This window comes from Poecilia reticulata, chromosome 15, assembly GCF_904066995.2.
Source record: "Poecilia reticulata chromosome 15, P_reticulata-male-v2, whole genome shotgun sequence".
In the NCBI taxonomy this organism is placed as follows: domain Eukaryota; kingdom Metazoa; phylum Chordata; class Actinopteri; order Cyprinodontiformes; family Poeciliidae; genus Poecilia; species Poecilia reticulata.
This window is the reverse complement of record NC_088844.1, coordinates 7,366,787-7,390,765: the sequence shown is the minus strand read 5'-3', so window position 1 is coordinate 7,390,765 and position 23,979 is coordinate 7,366,787. Positions and strand designations below refer to the sequence as shown.

Below are 23,979 nucleotides of genomic sequence, written 5' to 3'. Positions count from 1 at the left end.
ACTTTTAAACATCCCATGAATGTTAGCATTATACTACTGCAAAGGTTAGTTGTAACCTTGAGACAGGAAGGTTAGTTGTAACTTTTAGCCAACACTCTCAAAACGTTAATGAAGGCTTACTGCAAAAGTTAGTCGTTACTTTTAGCCTAAATTCATGAAACTTTACCAAAACACTCTTGGAAAAGCTGTAGCATTTAGCCAGCAACCCCAAATGTTAGTGAAAAGTCACTGCTAAAGTTAGCTGTAGCTCTTAGCCCAAATTTCCCAAACATTAGCAAAAGGATGCTCTGTGGTGTCTAAAGTCAGTTCTGCATATTTTAGTTCTGTAAACTCAACATTTTTCAAATTGCTAAAAAACTATACCTGAAACAAAAAGTGATTGCATTTAAGAGTTCAGTACAATCGGACATAAAATAAACACAGTTCAGGGGCCAAATAATAAACTATCGCAAAAAAGACTCGATACATGCTAAATCTCAAACAGTTGTTCTTTATTGAGAGATGCATCACAATAAGCAGGGGAGTAACTACTCAAATCAAACTTGAAGAGCTAGACAAATGTTTTATGGATTAAAAAAGTTTCAGGTGATTCCAAAAGACCTCTATGACAATAATAATAACACAAATAATAATATATAAAAATAATAAATAGTCTGCATCTATAGCATCTGTATCTGATCAGAACAAAGCTTCCACAATACGTGCAAACTCAGGTTTGTAATGTACTTTTTTTTTCCCACCCAGAATTCAGTTAGAAGACCTCTAATGTCCTCTAATGTCCACTGACGTCCATCGTGACCGAGGATCGCCTGGAGCATGTTTTAAGGTGATATGAGTGCGCCACCATTTTGCCACACGAGCTGCAGAAGTACGGCTTCTCGCCCGTGTGTTTCCTCATGTGAACCCTGAGGTTGGAGGTCTGGGTGAAGAACTTCCCGCAGAAGGGGCACCTGTGCGGCTTCTCGCCCGTGTGGACCCTCAGATGCAAAGTCAAGCTGTCTTTCCGGGCAAACTCCTTGTGACACTCGAAGCATTTGAAGGCCTTCTGCCCCGCATGGGACTCATCCACGTGCCTGATCAGGTCGCAGTCCCTGATGAAGGACACGCCGCAGAGACGGCAGGACTTGCTGTCCAGGATGTGTTCCGGCTGCAGGAGGGAAATGTGGCCGCGACTCGGACCAGAATGCGACGAGCTCCCGCCAAAATTTCCAATCCATTTTCCCTCGTCGCCGCTGTTCAGAGTCACGGTTATGGAGCTGACGTTTGGTAACAGCTGGGGGTCAACGTGAGGCGTCGTCTCTGATTCGAAAGGAGAAACTTTTACGTCGTCAGAAGAATCAGTATCCACGTCTGGGATGATGCAGACATCCAGCTGCTCCTCTTTAACCTGCTGATGGTCTCCACCTTCCTTTTGTTCTTCTGCTGGAGGCTGGCTTTGGTTTTCTGACACTGACTCGACATCTAGGAGACAGACAATATGCAAAAGAGGGACTATATCTACCAGTTCACAAAGTGAAACACATTATTACACACAGACGTAAGCTTTAAAGCCTTTGTTTGTATTAATTGTGATGATTTTCCACTTACAGCTAGGGGTTAGCTTGTACTGTATCGTTTATCAGTTATCGTTAAAAAAAATCATATCATGATGCTAATCTTGATTGTCTCAATAAGTTTCATTTAATGTTAAAAACGCCTTTACTAAACTTTAACTATTTTCTCCACTGCTTTGTCCACAAGAACAATAATAAATATATGTAAATTCACAAATATGAAGAAGCTTATTTTTATAATGGGTATGTTTTTCAAGAATAGTGCTGCTCCTTAGAAAGTCGTGATAAATGGTTTTTATTGTTATTTTATTTGTTATCACAATAGTACAGCAAAATATTGTGATAAAATTCTAAGTCCATGTCACCCAGCCCTCCTAACAGTAATGACAAGATGACATTTTAGATTTGAATGTTATATTGGACTAATAAAAATATTGCAATATTGAAATATGAGCCTAATGATCTACAGGCTATACAAAACATGTTTATCACATTTTTTTGCAGATGAGATTTTAATCTGCTCAGTTCTGCCTTTTTTGAACTCCTTTCATAATCAGCTGATTTAGGGACTCTTGTCACTTTAAAGCCAAATAATCAGCTGTTGCTGACCAAGCCTCCCAATTTAACATTTACACTGGCATGTGAATGTGGCTGCAAACAGATGCACAATTATACAGAAGTACATTTTTGAAAAGCAGAAGTGGAGCCTCCTGCACGTCCAACAAGAATGCACCAAGTGGTTTCTAGATGATAAGTCAACGGCAAAACACTTAATTTCCAGCAGCCATTGTAAAGAACATAAAACTAGCTGACCAAGTGAGCTGGAGCTCCGTTTCCGTTGCTAGCAGTGCAAGTTGCTAGCAAATAATATAATGTAAATTATAATAATAACGTAAAGTTGGTAGCAGTGAAACTCAACAATCAGGAGGATTTTGAAAGTTAGTTTTCCACACACCGAAAACATTTATTGCTAAAAAAAGAAATAAAATAGCTGGATGTTTTTTAAGCTCTTGGGCTATTTGTAGAAGCAGTAGAGACCCAGTTGGAAGTATAAAAACGAAACCAGCAAAATGTGAATTTTACAGAACAGGTCCCCTTTAAAGCTTATTTTCAAGGTAGATAGATAGCCAGATAGATAACCTGCAAGTGTAAAAGTTCAGTAAAAGTTCTATGTGCTTCTTGAGACAGTTTAACTGTATTTAGCTACGTTTTACAGCACATTTTCTTAAACTAAATTACTGCGGATGTTGCTCATACGGCCGCAAAGTCGTTGATTCTTCTTCTTTCTTTTTTTTTTTTTTTTTCTCGGTTACTTAGCAACAGCTCGAAGGCTGCTTCGACGGCGTCGCTACCAACCTCCTTTGAACAAAGACACTCGGGGCTGTAAGACGGTCAGCTGTTCGATCTGCTGCCTCAGCTGGATGATTTCTGTCTTGGAGCGGACCACCTCTTCCTGATACTCCGTTATTGTCCTCTCAACGAGCCCGAAGATTTCCTCTGCAGCCGCCGTTAGCCGCTCGCTGACCAGCAGCCTGAGCTGCTGCATCCCCGTCATGACAGAAACACCCGGGGGGGGAAAAACACAGCCAGCAAACAAGAAGGATGCGGCAGAGAGGGAAAATGAAAAAGAAGCTAGTCCCTTTGAACAGAAAATGAATTCCACGTCTAACCGAATCAAAGTAATTTAATTAATCTTTTGTTACTGGCTTATAAAAAAAAAAAACATTTAAAAAATGTAGTTCTGTAGCGCCCCTTGTTGCCCAGGAGGACTATGAAGGATTTCTGTGATGCCGTTTGTTTTTTATACAATCAGAAATAGTTTTTTGAATTCCTTAAGACAGGGGTTCCAAAAGTCGGTCCTCTTGGTCCAGCATCCTGCATGTTTTCGTTCTCTCCCTGGTGGTAGTAACAACCTTTTCAGCATGTCAGTGTTCTTCTTCGGGCTTCTAATGAGCCATCATTTGATGCTGGTGTGTTAAAAACATGCAGGATGCCGACCCTCCAGGACCGACTTTGTGCACCACTCCCTTAAGAAATACACTAGAATAGGTTGACCTGGTTTCTTTTTTTCTTTCGTTTCGTTGATTTTTGAGCTTTATACAAAGGAGAAAGCCATTAGGGTCACTTGGAAGAGAAAAAAAAATGGTGGATGCTTTTTGTGAATTTTTCTTTTCTCTCTTCCATTACAGAATTAAAGCTGAAATACATACAAATAAATTCGAAATTCTGTTGAGTATTTATGGAATAAATTGGAGTTTGATTCTTCCTACACGGGTTTAATAAATGACACAAATATCACGGGCATGTCAGGATCTTTTATAAATAAAAATACTTTGTTATTCTAAAAAACGCTTCAAGAGGATAAGGCGTGCCTTTAACAGGTCTTGTGTTGGTGCCATTTTGATTTTATTATTCATGGACTTTTTTTTTTCTTTTCAACCAACATTTATTGTTATTTCCTTTTAATACATAAAACAACAAAAAAAACTTCCTCAGGTTTTTTTGTTGTTGTTGCTTTTCTCCAATAGTCACCAGGACTTTGCCGTACTCCTCGTCAGCCGTTTCACTTGCTTGCTCTTGTGGCTGGCTGGTTAAGACATTTATCTTTGCATACAGGGTGAAACGTTCCCTGTTTTGAGTTGCTTATCCAGTGCAACTGGGATGCAAATGATCCGGGCTTGGTGTAGGCCACTCAGCAGCTGTGAGGACATAAATGACAAGCCCTGTCAGGGCCTGCTTTTTGTCGATGCCTCCTTGCTTCTCAGACATGAAAAAAAATGTAATTTACGGCGTTAAAATGTTCCTTTGTTTATATCAGAGGCAGCAGGCCGTGAATATTTTCTCCATTTATAGACCACCTTCTAAACAAACAACAAAAAAGAGCATTACTTTTGTAGGGTAAACATTTTATGAGTTTACTGCCTTTCAATGTATTCATTTGCATACCTGCATATTTCCTTAAGTGCAGTCGCTTGTATTTTAGATACTTACGTTGATCATTTATTATCTCTTAGTACATGAGTAAAACAGGGAGGCAATTCTTTAAGGTTATGGTGAATATTTTTGGCATCACACATCTTTATGTGGCAGTATTGGTCTTCTCTAATAAGCAAACGTACAGATCTATCAGATTGTGAGTTCATCTTTAGCCCACAGGTATTTTCAGATGAACTTTTTTGATTTTATTTGAGGAACTCAGTTCTTCTCTCTGGCTTAAACATTCCCAAACTTTAATTTTCCTCTAAAAGATAAAAAACTCAACTCCAAATAATTTTAAAAGATTAGAAACATTATTCAGTTGTTTTGGACATGTACTTAACTTCACAAAAATAAAATAAAATGCCTTTCACTTCAGGTTTCCAGCAGGCATTTCCCAACTGTTAAACATTTTCATGTTCTCATCTCGACAAATACTTCCATATAAAAAACAAATCATGATGCCGTTCAGTGTTTTTTGTTGTTGTTGTTTTGTGTCAAACATACCTTGTGGAAAAGTGGGGCCAAATTTCAAATTTGCCCACGTGTTGTCAGATTTTCAGAGAATAATAAATGACTTCCGTTTTACAGAACAGATCCAGCACTTGGCAGAAACCAGAACACCTCCTTCAGAATTACCACCAGTCACCTCGACAAGCTTCTGTTAATCCCTTATGGAACATATACAGTAAGTAAGCAGATGTGAGGAAGATAGCTGAACTTTACTTCTGGTTCTGATATTGGGTACGTAAGCAAAGAGATTCAAAGCTAAAACCCATCAGACCTACTCAGTCTATTGCCCTTTTGTTTACTGTCTCTTTTTCAGTGTCGCATTAAAAAATTATTTAACGTCATATTTAAAGTTTATTCATCGGCAAAGTTGATCGATTAATAAGATAAGCTAATTTTTTTTTCCTCACGTATTTTCAGGAATGTTCCCTGTTGTGATTTCTGTAATTACACAGTTGGAAAGCAGCTCCAAAGAACCACCATGACAAATAATCCGACAGATAAACCAATTGGAGATGATCCAACTCTTTGTAGACCTGTTGATTAACTGTGAAGTTTAAGCCCCGCCCCCCAAGGAAGAAACGTGAACGTTTGCACAAATTGGAAACTGTGACTTCTCAGTATGCCTTTATTTAGACAGCGTCATAGAGCAGGCTCACTGATCCCGCAGGTTACAATAAATTATTAGAAAATGACCTGTACAACCACACAACACATTAGAAAGAGATTGGCCTACTTCTACTAGGACACTTTGTAAATAAATGGGATGGAGCATTTCACACAACAGCCGTTTTCGTTTCTAGCACTTTTAGAAAGTTGTTCCAACTGGAAGGAAAAAAAAATTATTAGCAATTTCAATATCTATTTCAACCATAGATAATGAAATAGTTGGGATTTCTTATGTACTGGAACAGAACATTTTTATTCATACTTTTCTGTAAACAGCCTCAACAAACATTGAATGATGAAGAGAAAATGGACAGCATGCTGGACCAAACCAGAAACTGGAGAGGGGGAGAACGGTTCCGTTTACGAGCTGCCACGCACATATTTATGCCTCGCAACTCATTCATAGAATGTACAAAATAAATCCCCTCAGGCCACGCCCACCAGTATCTACATCTAGAAAAAAAAAACAAAAAAAACAGGGTAGCACACATATCAACTGGAAGCTTTCAAAATAAGATGTGGATTTTCTTACTTGAACACAGCTGGGAATAAATTCTGGCGGCAGTAGGAGCCGGGTCGGGTTTAAACCGGTTACAATCAGAAAGAGAGAGACATTCAGTTCTTCGGTTACATTTTTCCATTTTAAATGGGTTTGTAGAGCAAATAATGGAACAGTCTGGAGTTTAAAAAAAAAAAAAGTTAACATTTCCCAGAGTTCACTTTCCATTACTTTGTGGAGGATTCATGGGATCATAAGGAGATCAACAAGTACAGAACAGAAGCTTTCTGAGCGCACGTACCAAACCTGGAGTCTCGAAGGTGGGGCTAAAGTGCAACAGAACTAAGAAGGAACATACGAGTACCCTACAAAGTTGCTATGTGCTGTGCACCATGCACTGCAGACATGGTTACAACCTAAGCATGGCATGGATACCAGGGTCAAGGTAAAAAAAAAAATAAAAAAAAATAAAAAACACGCTAAAGTTTCCTGAATACCGTTTGTAACAGTTTGACGTTTTTCTTTTCAATGAGATGGTCGAGAAGGTGCAACAGTTGGGTTTGGCTGTGATGGAGCTGCTGCCCCTCTCCCACCTGTTGTTGCACACCGTCAAGTGTTTTCTTCTTTCTGCTGTATAGAAATACTTTTATAAAGTAACGGAGTTGCAAATAAAGAAGCGTTGATTAACACTTCAAGGTGCCTTATGTGAACAGGTTAGAATAGGTCTATTAAAAAAAAAAGTTTTTATTTTTTGCTTACATTTTTCAGTCTGGTCAGTTCTGCCCATTTTCCTTTCAGAATGAGGCGTTTTAGGGCCTCTTTGTACTATAAATCCAAATGAGCTACTGCTGGCCAGGCCCTCCAACTCAGCGTTTACACTCACGTGAAAATAACAAAACAAATGCGTAATTATACAACCGTACAGCTTTGAAAAGCATTAATAGAGCCTCCTGTACAACCAACAAGAATGCTGTAACTGGTGTCCGAATGGTGAGTCAACAACAAAACTCATCTTTTCCAGCAGCCATTGTACAGCGCAGACAGTGGTAAAACCAGCTGATCAACGTGCTGGAGTTCTGCTTGGTTTACTAGGTGAGGCGCAGTTCCTGCTGATTTGCATCGTTACTTTGTGGAGGACTTTGAAACGGGTCATTTTTCCAGACAGCAAAAAACATCTGGATGATTTTTTTCACCCCAAAGCACTTGTGCTGTTTTTAGAAGCAGGAGAAACTCAAATGGAAGTACAAAAAGTGCAGAATACGAATTTTGCACAATAAGCCTCTTTTAAGACTGACAATCCTACCCAAAAAGATCCATCCAACCAAGATCAGCATTAATTTCAGGAGTCTGTTTCTTGCTCAGGTCTTTCTTTTGAAATCAGTGTAACGAGAAATTATTATTGATGTTATTAAACTTGTAATATGTTCCACTATTTAGCAACAGTAGGAATATTTTTTGTGTTAAATAAAAGCAATGTTATGCATTTGTTTTTATGTTGAAAGGCTTTGGTTCTGGCAATGTTATACCATGAGAATCTGATTTAGACCCGTGCCTAGTACAACCCACTAAAGAAAAAAAGCAAACAAACTTGCAAATGACCGATTGCGACTGTCGCAGAGAGTCCCTGCTGAGAAAGCTTGACATAAACAGAGCTATAATTTCTCAATTGTTTATCTCCCTCCCCCATAATTCCTGCAGCAGTCAACTCTGAAAACAGCGCGACAGCCGGGGACCAACAAACATGACACTGAACTGAACACACATCTACCACCAGCACCGTACCACCGAGTCACGTAGACCATATCAACACGTTGAGGCAGTAGCAATGGTCATTGTTCGTAAACTTAAAAAAAACAACAAAAAGACAGAAGAAAGTATACCAAACACCATCAATGCCCATTTGCACATCATGTAGAGATCTGATCTGACCTCTCGGCACACTCGCATACCACATCGCGCGCACTTCCTGTTTGTGTCCAAAATAAACGAGTGCCTGCCAGCGAAGAACAAGGACTGAACTCAGGAAAGACCCGGTTCAAAGAGGCACTCTGCCTCAGAGCAGACCTCGATCACACAGCAGCAACGTTATTTATTGCTACAGTAGGGGGAGAATGAACAGTTAGTGCATACATTGAGATTTTGATGGATGGGGCATGAGGAGAGAAAGAAAATGTCTAAAAAGCGATATGGTGGATGAAGTTCTAGGCAGTGAAGTCAGCACGTCGGTTAGGGCACAGATGTCATGGCTTACTCCAGATTCACAGCAGCAACGACAGAAAGACCTTTGAACTCTTTGTGATCAACGTGGAGTATACTAGATGGTGTCAGAGGTCAAATTTGTGGCAAATTTCTTTCTATGAAATTTTCCTAAAAATATCCTTCACAAGTAAAAAACCTATTGTTCTCTAGTTTTGTTTGAATTTTAGGCCTAGTTCACACATAGCCGGATATTGAGAAAAACAAAATTTTTTATTAATTTTGGCCTTTCTCCCTCACAAAAACTGTTTAATATCAAAAAAGACACGCATTTATACAAACTCAGACCAAAGTCCACGTTTAAAAAAAACTTCATATTTGTCTGTGAAACTGAGATTTAGAGTCCAGATTATTCATGAGTCAACATATCCACATGCTCGCTTTGAAATGATTCCAAATCAACATCATCTTGTGTTTTAACTTCATGTTCTAATACGATTTAAAAGTAGTTCAACCTGCATAGCTCTCCACAAAAATGAACCTCCTGGCGCCATGTTTAATCCCCAACAGGAAGTTGTGGTTGTTTTCAAGCAATATGATTGGCCGACATGGGTTTTAGCTTAGCACTTCACCGCCCCCTGTGGGTCTGGCATGTTTAAAACAACACACAGAGGCATATTTATGCAAGTTAATGTGGATGAAAACTTGTCAGAAAACAGATTTCATGTGTACAAGATTTTTTTAAATAATGTGACAAAGATATTTGTTTTTATAAAGACCTGGCTACGTGTGTATAAGGCCTCAGAGAGGTTCAGTCTAGATTAATGTCACCAATCAGTGACAATTTTTCTTCTATCAGTTTTGGTCTATCCACAGCAAAAGATGGGCTTTGTGACTGGTTATTTGAAGTTACCATTATCTATTTCATGACAGTCGAGCAAGATTATTAAAAAAAACAAAAAAAAACATTTCAGCTGGTTCATGCAGATCAGATTTCATTGTAACAAAAACACCACTTGATGACTTTACAAAGCCGGAGGTATTCAACAGCCTCAACTTCAATAACCAAATAAATATAGTAAATATTGCAGCAATAAAGTAATACTCAATAAACTTAATTGATCACTCAGTAACATGACGGTTGACAAAATATGCTATATTTTAATCAGCGTGTCCCAACCTGGCAACCCACAGCCTTTGCTTTCTCTGTGAAATTTTAGTACATTTCATCTTAATGGCGCTTCAGCAGGAACTTACAACTCTGTAACAATGTTAATACTGGAAGAGGAGCAGTAGCAGCACCAACAGGAAGTACGACTTTTAGCCGTTTTTCTACAACAATTAGTGCAGAATTGTCATAACCGAGGGAAAAAAGGGATCTTCTGCACGTAGTGAACAGTCATAGTGACAGACTGGTGCGTTGCATTGTTACTAGCAAGACTTCAGAAGGAGCTGCTGGTGACATTAAAGCTCTCCCTCGCTATGAGCTGGTGTGGAATGATTCAGAAAACACAAATAAAAACACACGTTCCTGAACTGTGACATCGACAGCCACACTGCAAAATCAATTGAACTATTAAACGTTTTAAATTAGTTATGTACATCGCTATGCTGTCTGCACGACCATGGAAACATGCACATCTTACATTCAAAGTACCGCCAACGACGTGGTCCTGCTTTCAGGTTTGAAGGATTTCTTGAAGTTAAGCCAATTACACAAAATAAGTCATTTCAACATGATTTTATGTTTCCATCTGTTTTAGCAGGAGTCGCTAAAACTCTGCCTGCGAACGCAGCACACAGCAATATGGGACGTCTCAATATAATCCTGGTTTTTAGGTATTTAGGTCGGGGAGGCTGCAGCACATCATCACGTAAACTAGGATAGACCTCATGGAGAGCACAAGAGTTGAAAGTGCAACGGCGGAAAAGTAACAAATAGGCCAGAAAGTTTTAGTTCTGCAGTAATAAGACTTTAAATTTGAACTGAATTGACATCTCTGAGCTTTGAAATAAAACTAAATCCAAACACTCGAGGGGGTTGGGGGGGGGACAGTGATATTTCTACTGACAGTTTTATCTGGAGTAAACCTCATTGTGCAGCAGTTACTGGTAAATTTGCTTGACTCTTGAACAATATGAGCAGATTTATTTTTTTTCATCTGAAGAATAATTTCTATTAAAGCATCCTTGAAAGCGTAGATCATAATCAAAACAGTAATTTTCCAATCTTGAACTCAAAGTTTCCTCCCAAACAATCTATTTTAGAGGTTTGCTTTTACTTATGAAGGTTTTAGAGCTTAAATTAAATGATTGGATATAAAGTTAAAAAGAAAGAAATGAGTAGAAACGCATTATATCCTCACAGCTGAAGAAAAAAAAGCTGAAAAATCCTAAATAGTCCTCTCTAGAGAGTTATTTTACCCCCAACATGGAATGCTGCTGCAGCGCTGCATAACGGCTTACCGGTGACGATGTAATGCGCTAGTGTGTGTGCGGTCATTTGTGATTAAGTCTTTGCTTCACACACAAAACAGATCTCCTGCGAGTGGGAAGGGCAGGGAGCGTTAACCGAGCTTGGTGATCTGTAGGTCTCCTTGTATCCGTACTGTGTCGATTGAGGACAAGGATTTCACTTTGTGATAAAAGTCAAAGAGCTGGTGTCCGTCCACGAATATCCGGAAGCGCTGGTGCTCGCAGTGGATCTCAATCTGCAGGAAGGGAAGGAGAGAAAGGAAGCAGATAAAGTAAGGGGAAGCAGGGGCAGAAGACCTCAAAAAACAAACAATTAAAAAAAAAAGATGCAAGTTTTAATTTAGCAAATTACATTTTCAGCTGAGAGAAAAATAACAGAAAAGATTTAGACTCAAAAAGCAGGTTGCAATAAAATTAACTTGGGACAAAATGTATTTGTTTCATTAACTTTTTCCCTCACCCCCATTTTCAATAGCTTCTTCAGTCTATCCCTGAACCATTTCCAATTTGTCATGTAGGAACCATAAAATTCACAGCATGAAAAAAAAAAACATTACATTTTATCAAGTATGTTTGTTCCATTTTCTAGTGAAAATATCTTTGTACACTTGAAATAAGACAAAACTAACTTACAAAGAAATTTTCAGCAAGATATAGGAGCTTGTTTTAAGCAAATAATTTCATAATATATATATATTTTTTAAGTGCGGTTCCACTGGCAGTTTATTTCATTTATAACATTTAACATTTAACATGGGAAAAATGTCTTGCGAGTGAAAAAAATCTGCCAGTGGAACCAGTAAAACAAAAGTTGAAATTAGCAAAGCAGTGATCTTTGCTAATCACTGCTTAGCAAAGATCACTGGTTTATTCGGTTTAATCTAAACTGGATGGTTTAGATTAAAGTATATTAAGGCTACTGAATGGTCTAGTCAAAGCACAGACTCAAATTTGACTTTGAGTGTGTGGCTAGACTTAACTGAGCTCGAGGGATTTTGCACAGAAGAATGGGGAATATTTTTAGTCTCTAAATGTGCAGAGATCGAGGAGAGATAACGTACAAACCATTTTAAGATTTTACTACCATTATTATTATTATTTAAATTAAAAACCATGTATAATTTCCCCTTCATTTCACAAAGCTGGGCTGCTTTCCATTTGTCTACAGCATAAAATCTCAGTAAAAATTCTTTCAAGTTTGTGGTTTCAAAGTGACAAATGAGAAAAACTACTTCATTATTTGCTGCTTAATTCACCAGAAAACAATTCATGAGTTAGCCTCAGAGAGATATTGCATCAGCTTTTGACTTTATGGTTTTACAGCTATTTTTTTTATATAAGGTTTTACACATTCATCAATAGAAAAGTAATTAAATAATCCTTGTTTCTTGCATCCCCCCCCCCAGTCTGTTATTTAGTAACATTTTTCCTTTCATGTTATAAATAGGTCAAGTATTTTGAACCCACTAATGCTTCCCCCTCATCCACTTGTTCAGTTTGACCTGAAGCATGACACAAAGGATGCCTCACAATCACAGCAAGTTCAACTTTTGACCAAATACAGTAATAAACACATAAACCACACTGGTAGACATCCACCCACTCCTTAGACCGGAGGAAGCTTCCCCTGCCAATAACAAGCCTGTTTCCATAAAGAGATCAGCAGGACAAAAAAAAAAGCCTTTTCACTGTAAAAACCACAGATCATCATGTGTCTGTCCACATGCCTCCACTTTGTTTCAAACAAACAGCTGTAATCTCTAGGCTCCAGCTCCTGACCGCACACCCCCCATGAGCAACAATCGCCTTATCACATAGACGGCAGCGAGAAGCAGAAAGGACGCCTAAAAATATTCTGCAAACACAACGCGTGAGAATATTAACATGGACTTTAAACTCAAACCATTTCTGGCTGATCGTGAGTCATAATTTATTAGAGCGGAATGTGAATAAGCATCCGGGCCCTGATGTCTAGCAGTGATGAGTCACAGCTGTTCCACCCGAAGTGTCCCTCACCCCCAGCACTGACTTCATCCTATACGTGAGCAGCTGATGCCGTTTTGTAAACACACCACTGCACACATGCAGGCTGTGTTAACATTAGACACACGTGACGGCGCACAGGGTTTCTGCCGTTTGTTTCGGTTTTAATGCTGCAAGGACTGACGATAGTCTTGTGCATTAAAGAGCAAAGATGCACCGATCAAAGATCTTCCAGACGATTTTTGATCACTGATTTTGATAGGAAATCAACAGATATGACCAATTTTATCCGATACAACTGAATGTTTCTACCGTTTTTAGCCAACATAAGTCTCTGTTTACTCAAATGTAGAGTCAGGAGGAGACCCTGGTCTTAACTGTGAGATTTCCAAAATACTGCCAACATTTCTTCATCCAGTTTGCCAACTACTACAACTGGATTTCTAAAAAAAAAAAGATGAAACCTAGAAACTTCACTGTAGTAGATTCTATTTCCTGTCACCTGCTGTTGCCTGAAGGGCTTGACAGGATGGTGACGTCGACCCGTCTCCGTTCCTTTCCTACGTAATTTGCATGATAACAGGTGCTTTCCCCTCCTCCAGCTGAGCAATCAGTTCAGTTGTTTTCAAATATAAAATCCATCTTTCTTCCACGAAGCATTCCACAGCCTTCATGTTTTCTCATGTTTTTAAACACTTCACTGATACACAAAGGGCCTTCTTTCCACTTCCACACTGAAGAGTGTTGTTTGAACTACCTGCTAATGTTTATGTGTGATTCGTTCAATAATTTGAAAAAAGATAAGATTTTTTTTTTTTTTATAAAAGTCAGGGCATGTCAAACGTAAATTGTTTAATTTCAGTCTTTAAGAGCCTAAAAAGGAACAATTGTCATTTTGTGTCGTCTGCACATAAACTCCCTAAATTCTGTCTTGGCCTTTGGTTCTGGTGTTCGATCCCATGACCTCCAAATTTGGGAAACACCTGGCAGATCTCTGGGACTACCTCTTCTTATGTTGAGATACTGACAGCAAAGGGAAGCTCTTACCCTAAAAGGCTGGTCAGGGATGAAAGGGAAGTAGGAGGTGGAAGCTTCCTCATCCGTCCATTTCCCTGAGACGCGGGCGCTCCGCATAAACTGCCGGTTGCTGAAGCTAACGGTGAGTTTCAGGGCCACGTCGAACGGCGGGTCATCCTTTTCCAAATCCCGTCCGCAGGTCAGGCTGACGTCGAAGCTGAGGAGACAATAAAACATGTTGGAGTCGGACAGTAGATCCAAAACTGGACTATTACGTCGGTACCTCTGCTAAAGAGCCTTGACATTTATTTAGTTTTTAATCTTCCCAGGTTGTCCAACGTCTTCCCTTACGCTCCCCATTTAAGGAAATGGCTCTTGGCGTCACATCATATTTATTCCCCGTGAAAACATGCTAAACAATTACTTAACATGTGCTTCTCACACTGAATGCAACTAGACCACTTTAATAAAAGATACATTTATCTCTAGGCTTTTTACTCATCTTCACCAATGGGGGCAATAAACGTGTCCACATTTGTAGCTAATCTGGGATGAGACATATGAATAATTCTGCTGTTCCTGTCTAAGAGCAAATCGTGTGTGTGTGTGTGCATGTGTGTTAATTATGCATAATCCCTCATGCTACAGTTTCTGCTTATCCTCCCTCCCCTGCAGCTGTGCAGCTCATACATACTCAAGCATCCCATCCTTGCTGTAAACTTTCCAAGACACAACAAAAAATAAAAAAAGAAGAAGAAAAAAGCAAAACAAAGACAGCTTGTTGGAGTAGCTCTTATTTTTCACATGAACTTTGGACTCTGAATTCTCTGCCAGCAGCAGGAAAGATGAGGTCATGGGGAGGATTCCCCCACTCCCTTCAAATTCAACACAAGTCTCCATGAAGGGTAAAAGACACACCCAAACAAAATCTGCCTCACTGGAGATTCTTATTCCTCATTTTTTCCCCAACGGTCCCAACCCCCTAACCCCCCCTTTTCTGTTCTTCCTGGTGGTGAGGAAACGCCCTGTCTCTGCTTATTTAAAGATCCACTGCCCTCACGAAGTGGATGTACAAGTTTGACAAAGTGGAAAAAAAACAAAAAAAGGATTTGATCTTGGATATCAATCAGTGCGCACAGACTTGTATTCAGAGTATTACAGATATGCAGAGGTAGGACTGAGCCTGCCGCTTCGTGAGGCCTTATCTCACCTGTGTGGCTCCAGATCGACGATGCCCATCACTATGATCTTCTTCCCCGGCCGCATTCCGCCGCGGATGCGCCCGCTGAAAGGCACCGTCTGCGCACAACACCCCCACCCCACCATCACACCCACCCAAACAAATAAATCAAACACCGGGGTACGATGAGACACTCTTCACAGCTCGACTCAAACAATGGGGGCGTGTGGAGGTGGGGGAGATTTCTTACCAAAAGACGGGATAAATCCTCCTTGTCGGGTGAGATCAGAGCGGGGTTCTCCAGTGAGTCGTTCAGCGTGTGATCCCCGTCCATGTTCTTGAAAAGACACCAGAGCACAAATCAGGAGCCGATAAGCAAACAGGACCTGGGTCAGAGACCCACACCGTGAGGCTGCGGGCCTGTGTGATCAATAATTGATAATTGTTGTGGCCTCGCTACGCGGTTCGCAACAATGACGATCTGGCAGGTTTAGAGAGCTGATTGCGTGTTGAGCACCGTGCGGCGTCGGGTGAAGGCATGCCACCACTACCGGGCTGGATCTCCTCGTTTCCTCCCCCTAGCCCCACGCATGGGATGATAGTTGGATGAAAGAGGAGTACTCCCCCCCTCCAACCCACTCTCCTCTGGTTTTTGCGCTCTGGTCCACGTTTACAGCACTTCCACGTCCAGATAACGATGCGCATTACCAAGCAATCCCCACCGAATGCACAAATGAACGCAATCCCTCCTCCCACACCCCCCATTCCTTCCACCTATGGCTTCTATCGCTGATGTGGCTTTGGGAATACTCACTATTCCGTCCTTTTCTGCTGCCTGCACCGCCATCTTGAGCCGAAAAGCACAGGATGCGAGCTTGGGGAGAGAGGGAGGGAGTGAGCGGAGCGGAGCGTGGCGTGTCTGCGTCGTGGGACTTGCCTCGGGAGGATTTCCCAGTTCCTGCGTCCCCCGACGTCGGTTGGCTCCACGCCTCACCTCTCTCACACACACAGGGGGGGAGAGAGAGAGCACCTAACAGTACATCCACATCCCCGCCTGCGCTTTACTGTCGACCCCTGAAATGGGTAGATAAATGTGCTGACGAATGCTTTATAATAATTAGAGACCAGCAGCTTTAATCCCCGTCTGTTGGAGAGGGCTAATCATCGGACAGATCTCCCCCGAGCCTTCAGCCGATTAGGCGGACGCGCTCTTTGGGTTTGTTTTCGGTGTTGTCAGCAGGCTGGAGGTGGTTGGAATAAATGAGCGTCAGGCGAAGTCCGAAAGTGACACAAAGTGGGGAGTTCTCCCCCCTTTTTAAGTAAATGTTTAGACGCCAAAGCATGCATCAGAGGGCAACGAGGTGCACAAAATATAACCAGAAATGCGCAAATGCATATGCACACATAAAAAAAAAACTTCCTGCTAAATAAAGTGAAAGATTCATTGACTTCTTTAGCCCTCTCCGGTTTGACCAATAAAACAAGCTTTAGTTTCTCTCCTCTCACTGCTTTGGGTTAATTGAGCCACTCTGCCCCCGTGTGGACATTTAGAGACATTACAACAATACAAATTAAAATGCGAAACTACTTCATTGATCCCAAATGTAATTTTTTTTCTCCTAATTTTAATCATTCAAGATTCTTTAAAAAGTTTTGCAGATGACAATGGCAGGATATCCTGTAGTCGTCTATTTCACAGCAACATTTTAAGAAGCCTCTGACTGAAGACACTGTTTTTCTGTGACAGTGTCATGAAGAGGATGCTCAGGGTTGTCCATAATTTTCTTGATTCTTTATAAAAAATAATAAGAAATTATGCCCCAATTAATGCATTAAAAATCCAAAGACTATCATACAATTGACAACTGAAATGTTAATTTTAATTTTAAAAAATGGAGCATACTGAAGAGTCAAGTTGGCAGTTAATATCAGTCCAGCTACTTAAACTTATACTAACTTCAGAGAAACAGAACAATTAATTGTTGTAAAAAATAATCCGTTTCATTTTCATTTTGTCCACAACCATCATTATCTACCAAAGCACTTTATACAACTTTTAATTTCCCTTCGGCATACACAAAGTATTTTTGAGTTGAATTGAATTGATATGCACAACGTTAATGATGAGAGCAGTTCAAAACATATACAAAACATGGGGGCGGCGGGAGTTATACATGAAATCCTGTGTATAATTAAATTTGTATTATGTTAAAATGCACTTGCAAAGAAAACACAAAGCTGATCCCACTACATATATCGGTTGCAAGACAGCAGGAGCAAAGAGGACTGAGGGGTGGGCTGACGGTTGCTATGGCAACCACAGCCCGCCAAGAGCACAATTTAAGCACCAACTTAAACTGCAATAAGTGCCAGGAGAAAATAACTTATTCACTAAATAAAATATACTGAAAGAATAAATGAACACATTTTGACAAACGTCACATCTACAATAACGTTTAAATAATTGTTACAGTACCATTAGGAAAAGACTGAATAAGTAACTTAAAAAAATAAAAAATTTATTTTCTGCAAAAATTGGGAAAAACACTGGGTTAAAGTGATGCTAACTTCCACCTGCAGGTGGAAGCATTTCTTACTTTACTACACAGCTGCCTCAGCTTTGACGTCAAGTTATCGTCCGTGATCGAGATGGCGAGTCACATTTACCGTCTTATCGCAATATTTATTGAAATTTTTTCTAAATTAACACCACAAAATCTGTGACTTTGACTACAACAAATTACAATATAAAACGGTGCTCAATTTGATTTAATTTTAAGAAGTACTTTAAGAAGTAGCAGTTACTTATAAATATTTTAACCGTCTTTTAATGGGTTTTAGCTATACCTTCTGACACAACCAGCCCTTTGAGACCATTCATGATCCTAATGTGGCCCAAAACAAACATGAGTTTGACACACCTGGTGTACATGTCAAGCTGTCGTTACTGGCTTTTTACTTCTGATGTTCCCACCCATATACAACTTTTAAATTTTAAAAAGAACATGCATGAGTATACATATAGGAAGAGGCCTAGCATATGAAGTGACAGCATTGTGCTGACAGAGGAGTGTGTGCGTCTGAAGAGAAACAAAGTGTAGATATGGCAGCCTTCAAGCCTGATAACATGGCTCAGATGGGGGGTTTTTTTTTCTGTCTGTTCTGTGCAGGTCCAGTCCCATAACTGCTGACTCAGCACCTTTTACAGACACTCTGTATAAAAGTTGATAGTGTTTTGTACGCATTTTTCCTCTGTGAAGAACCTGGTATCGATATGATGCTTGAGGAACGACATGTGAGCATGTGTACGGTGACGTTTGGAGGGAAGAGGCTATTTGTCTTTTCATAACGTTTCCTCCGAGTGTCGTTCTGATGAATCCAATAGATCCTCATGTTCATTTGACTCACACATGCTCAGCCACTATGACAGTTCACGCATTTAAAAAGTTGTCTTTTTGATGTAGATTTTTATTAGCCATTACAATATTGGCACATTTCAGTCAACTTTGACTGGTTCCTTTGTCTCTGCTGAAAAACATTGGACCCACAGCCTAATCCTGCCACTACCATGTTTCAGCTTGGAAATGATGTGTTAGTGATAGTTTTAACCCTGACAAAGTATTTCATCATTGGCTAAAAAGCTATATTTTGGGTCTTATCTGAATAAAACAAGCCAATCTTTGTTTTATGACATAACTTTAGCTTATTCCTGACTTGTCTGCTGGTTTTTCCACTAACATCCTCTAACAAACCTTTGAAGCCTTCACAGAACAGCAGGCAGATTAAGTTGACTGGACTTTTATTCACACAAATCAGCTTAGGGGGGAAATAAAAGCAAATCCATGCCACACTTTTCAGATTTTATTTGTAAAGCATTTTGAAAACCATTCATCTGTTCCCTTCGACATCAAAATTATGTCCTACTTTTGTTGCTGTATTGAAAAAAAATTCTAATAAAATACCTAGGGGAGAGCCACCCTTTGTTGCTAGGAAACGGTAGAAAAAAAAACACTGATCATGTGACCAAATAGTTAAGAGGAAGGCATTATTTAATAAAATTTGTAAAGGTAAGAACCATGGGTTAGGCTTTTATTCCTTAAAATACACCTTCCAATCTTGAAAGTGAATTCAGTAAATCATTAAAAAATGTGTTTACACCACAATATATATTTTTAAATTTGTTCCATGTATCAATTATGCTATATGAGCTACGACATGAGGTCAGAAACGAAGATAGAAATGTAGCATTTTAACTTTGGGCACAAATAATGTCGAAATGGTAGCTTAGCCTGGTAGTTTTGTCCACCACAGCTAACTTTTACCCCATTCTCCCATAGAAGTTTGCCAAAAATGTTAAGGTCAGATGGAAATATTACTGTCTCTTCTACGGCAACTCTTATATGGAAATATGCACTATATGTGATCATTTGTGGGTGAAAATAACAAATAACCTTCCTAAATATGTTCCAGTTATTAGAAAGCAGTTGAGAATCCCGCAGCCCATCCGTGCCTCTCCTTGTCGCCCCTCTGTGGCGCTCTCTGCTGCACAGATCCAGTCTCCTGTCCAGTGTTCCCTCCTCCTCCTCCTCGCTGCGGCTGCCATGGCTGCGGAGGCTTCCGGTCGGAAAGATGCGACCATCACCGGCCCAGCAGACTCCACCGAGTTGCGGGAGCAGCTGGTAAGTTGCTTTTGATTTTAAAAAATAAAATAAAATAATGCACAAAAAAATGCTTGTGGTGCGCATTGAGGCGCTCCTCCTTCTATAGAGCGGGCCTTGATGCGCCGCTGCACCGGGATGGAGTTCAATTCTGCTGGATGCACGCAACCAGAAGCAGCCGTGTCGTTTTTTGGCGTTTTCTCTCATGCAATGACAAACTCGGAATAATATTTATGAAAAGGTTTATGCGCAAAGGGAGCAAGGATGCACCTTATCGCAGGTGGTGATGAATGGCGTGGGGTGGGGGAGACATCAGTGGCTCACATCCTGCGTGACGCGCTGATATGTCAGGGGGAGAAGTGAAAGTAGAGGGTCGGCCCAAAGCGCAGCTTATAAATACTTTGTGATTGGCCGACCTCGGAGCAGTCGGTTCTCTTTTACTGGCCACCACTTTCCGCCTTTTAAAGAGTCTACGCAGGAGAGCTCGTTTTCTTCCACCCAGCGATGACGCAAGACCCCAACAACTTGGCAGGAGAGGTAGGAATTCTTCCTGATCACCCCAGCCGGGCGAGCGGTGAATGAGAGCAGACCTGTTGGTTTTACTTAGGTCAGTTTCAGAGGGAGGAAGTAGGTTCTCACAGTGCAGAGAACCAGTCCAGTGTTCCCATTATTACAACCCGTCTTCTGATTGGAGCAAAGACATATGGACTCGGATCAAAATATGAAATTAGAAGCTAAAAAATAATCTTCATCATTATTATTTTTATTATTATTTTCAAATCGGTGCTTTGGAAAGCACGTGCTGAACGATGAAGAGCAAAATGTGTTCTTGTATTTGATACTTTGTGAGGACTGTTCACCTGACAAACACCAAGCTGTGGGGACCTATTGGTCCTTATGGGACACAAAGCATGGACCCCATGAAATGAAGTGTTGTTTTCGGGCTAAGGGTTAGATTTAGCTGTGTGTGTGTTCGTGCATGTGTGCGTGTGTGTGCACGTGTGTGTGCTATTCTAACTGGATATTTATTAAAGAAGGAAGCATGCCTTTCTCCACCTGCTGGCTCTTGAACTAAAACCTGTACTTCAACTTAGTTGAGATGTTTGTGTCAGCTGATGTTCACATGCTCCTAACTGAATGTCTTCAGATTGAGAACTCAGTCAGGAGTCAGTTGCTCAGACACCTCTGCACCGTTCACTTTCTACCCACGTCTTCTCTGCTGGGTGAGTCTTATTGCTGGAATTCTCCATCAAATCTTCATCAGCAATGCAATGTCAACATTTCTTATGCAGTTTAAATTTTATATATGTATACAAAAGTAGGGTTCTTCTTAAGCAGAGCAGAGGTGTATTAAGGATGAAATATTTAGGCTACAGTGGCAAAGGTTAGACCGAGCAAGTGCTCCAGATTATGCATTGCAATCCCTCTAATCTCCCTGCTGGAAAATGAGAGATTCTGGATTAAAGGAGGAAGTTAGTTGGGGGGAAACAGCAAAAGATATGCTGTGATTACAGCTTGCTGGGTTCCTGGTTGTTTTTGGAACCACATAATTTGTGTCCTGATGGCTGGAGGGCGGTGATGCAAGCATATCGCGAGGAATGTCCGAGTATGATCCCGTAGGTGCTTTGCGACGTGATGCTTGTCTGCTGCTTTTCAGGTTAAGGGGCAACATAGTTTGGGTTCCTGCTTACAAATTCTGAAAGAATAGACCTAGATCTCACCTTAAGTGGTTTGGTGACCGCCTCCTGAAGTAGAGAGGTTTGGTTTTTTCCAGCAGATTGCATCAGGGCGCTTTGGACAGAACAGCTTCTGTAGGAATGAAACTCAAAAAAGCTGTATGAGTGTCTTGCACAGCTTGAATCCATATTTCTTTTGTCCTTTTAGGAGTGAAAGTTCATACGTTTAAAGCCCATTATTTCAGACAAAGACTTGTCTGAGAGTACAAATAAAACTTTGAAAATATTGAGGGGGAAAAATAATGTCATTAACAGTTAATAAACTACAAATTTTTATACAAGTTTATTCTGTGAATACACTTGTGTAAAGGTTAGACATGCATCTGAACAGAAATGAAAAGGTTCCAGAACCTGTGGCCTTCAGACACCTGATTTACCAGACTGACGAAACTGAAGAACGGAAAGTAACAAATTACAGCATTCATTTTGTCCCATCCAGGCCAATTCACCACATATGGGTAAGTTTATTCCTTTAGACACAACTAAGATCTGAGCATTCCTGTCTCTATAAGACAAATAACCACGCTGACCTTATTGCTGTGTTCCAAAACACAACTCTTCTCCGACACTTTTTCAGTACATATTGTAACCACAGAAGAAGTCCAAACATACTTTTGACCGAGTGCAGACTGTACACAATCTGATCAGACTGCTACCTCAGTTCATCTGATATAAAAAAAATATTGTTATTTGTTTAAATGGCTTATTTTTCTGATGATTCCCCCACTTGACTGTGGATTTTGCTAATGTTTAAACCTGTTTGCCAATTTAAAAAATGTCTTTCTAAAAACCTCATACTAGAACTCTGTAGGAATCTAATGAAAAGAAGGACAGATTTTATTACAGAGTACAAAATGATTGGTGAAAACAAACGTCTTTGTATGTGCATGCCTCAACAGCATGCTGGTTTGATGTTCTTTACTTCATAAGAATTTGATGGAAAATATGCTTAAAGGAGTTTCTCTAAATTAATCATTTCAGTATTGAGCCTCTTTGTGAAACAAGTGAAATTAGCTTCTTCTTAAGCAGCAGCAAAACACCTCAGTAAATATTTGCCAAGATAGACAAAAATGCATGTTGTAACTTGAGAAACGAGTGGGCATTTCCACAAAATAAATTTGTTGTGTACAGAAATATTTTTGCTTTTTCATACGAAGCACCAATGAAACTGATTTAAATTTGGCGAACAATGTTCCTGGAACCAAAATATGCCAAAACATAAGTAAAAATGTGCTCCTGTGGCATTTTTTCTCCAGCTTAAACATGGGATTTGTAAATATGCACACAAAGACAAACATGAAGCAATTCAAGGAATGCTGGTGCACTGTGGGAGATTTTATACATTCTGTCTTAGCAACGGACTTTCACAAAACCAGGACAGTAGCTCAAACAACAAGTAAAAAAATGTAAAAAATTAAACCTAGTGTATGTTTTGGGTAGCTTCATTAGTCATAAGTGTTGTGTTTATACCCATGTATTATTGTAAAAAAAAAAAAAAAAGCCCTAGTTCTTTTTTTTATTTTTGCAATTTAATTATTTAGCCAAGAATTTGCTATTATAAATCTTATCTATATAGTAGATTGCATCTGCAGTGGAAAATGCCACCAATGTATTGCTCTAAATTGGTTGCAGTTTTTAAAAAATGTGCAAAGGTTTTCTGAATTGAGGTATTTTGCAAAGATAAAGCCGCACGCTCAAGTTTCAATCTTATCACAGATTGAGTCACAGATTGTAAGATGCAAATATTTGATGAGGAGCTGATATAGCAAAGGGCAAGTAATCAGTAGCGTGGACTTTCCCTGATGTCCTTTAATAAACTCTCCGCTCTCTTCCAGATGACAGAGGGAAACATGAAAAAAGACCTGGAAGCGTCTCTGCCTGCCGCACAGGACAGCTTTGCAATCCGGTGCCGAGATGTATGCCGGTCGTACGGAAAGCTTAAGGTCCTAACCAACCTTAACCTGACCGTACCACAGGGACAGATGTGAGTACTGTCTCTCTTAAGGGGGTTTTCACACCTGACTGTCCATTAGACTCGGTTCAATTGAGAACCAAAATTACAATATTTGTTACATTTTTAGTTGGAGAGGTTCTCTTTCAGTCTGCACTATGTCAGACAAACTGAATCCTTTGAAAAACCTGTTTACCCCCTCGCATGTGACTGCACTGGACTAAGAACCAATGAAGAAAACAACACTTTCTTCATGAAATGTAAACAAAAATTGAGTGGTGTGAGAAATTAGCAGTTGTAGGATTTCTCTTTTATCTTTGGTAAAAGACCATGAGAAATTTTTCCACTAGCTAGATTTGCTAGAGTTCACTTCAATCGAACTGAAACCTAGGTTTATGGTGGACCTGAGATCACTTTTTTGGTCTACATCAGAGTTTGATTGCGCATTCCTCCTTGTAGCACTGGCAGGCATTATGTACTCTTCCTAGTCATGCAAGGATGGTTCACCATGCAAATGATGTTTGCATTCTCGAGGGAGCTGCTGGCAGGCCGCTCGCCCTCTCCTTTTGTTATTCA

The 23,979-nt window shown here is 40.1% G+C and overlaps 3 protein-coding genes across 4 annotated transcripts in view; 1 reads left to right on the top strand and 2 right to left on the bottom strand.

The window, feature by feature from the left end:
* Positions 1 to 474: 474 nt before the first annotated feature.
* Positions 475 to 3,264, bottom strand: LOC103476486 (uncharacterized). Its single transcript, XM_008428878.3, has 2 exons — positions 2,910 to 3,264; positions 475 to 1,461 (listed from the first exon to the last, which is right to left on the bottom strand). The coding sequence occupies exons 1-2, from the start codon at positions 3,106 to 3,108 to the stop codon at positions 773 to 775; spliced, it is 888 nt and encodes a 295-aa protein (XP_008427100.1). The 5' UTR covers positions 3,109 to 3,264; the 3' UTR covers positions 475 to 772.
* A 2,375-nt stretch (positions 3,265 to 5,639) lies between these two features.
* Positions 5,640 to 16,541, bottom strand: lgalslb (lectin, galactoside-binding-like b). Its single transcript, XM_008428879.3, has 5 exons — positions 15,873 to 16,541; positions 15,309 to 15,395; positions 15,089 to 15,177; positions 13,909 to 14,095; positions 5,640 to 11,114 (listed from the first exon to the last, which is right to left on the bottom strand). Exons 1-5 carry the CDS (start codon positions 15,903 to 15,905, stop codon positions 10,971 to 10,973), a joined length of 540 nt encoding a protein of 179 aa, XP_008427101.1. The 5' UTR covers positions 15,906 to 16,541; the 3' UTR covers positions 5,640 to 10,970.
* A 2,443-nt stretch (positions 16,542 to 18,984) lies between these two features.
* The window catches only part of abch1 (ATP-binding cassette, sub-family H, member 1), a 33,066-nt gene continuing 28,071 nt past the window's right edge, over positions 18,985 to 23,979 (top strand). The window contains exons 1-2 of one of the 2 annotated variants that reach the window (XM_008428880.3): positions 18,985 to 19,737; positions 23,288 to 23,436. In XM_008428880.3, the coding sequence (XP_008427102.1) occupies positions 19,459 to 19,737; positions 23,288 to 23,436 (428 nt within the window). In that variant the 5' untranslated portion in view covers positions 18,985 to 19,458. Of the gene's footprint in view, positions 19,738 to 19,784; positions 20,254 to 23,287; positions 23,437 to 23,979 lie in introns of those variants that run through there. The other variant, XM_008428881.3, reaches the window with a different exon arrangement.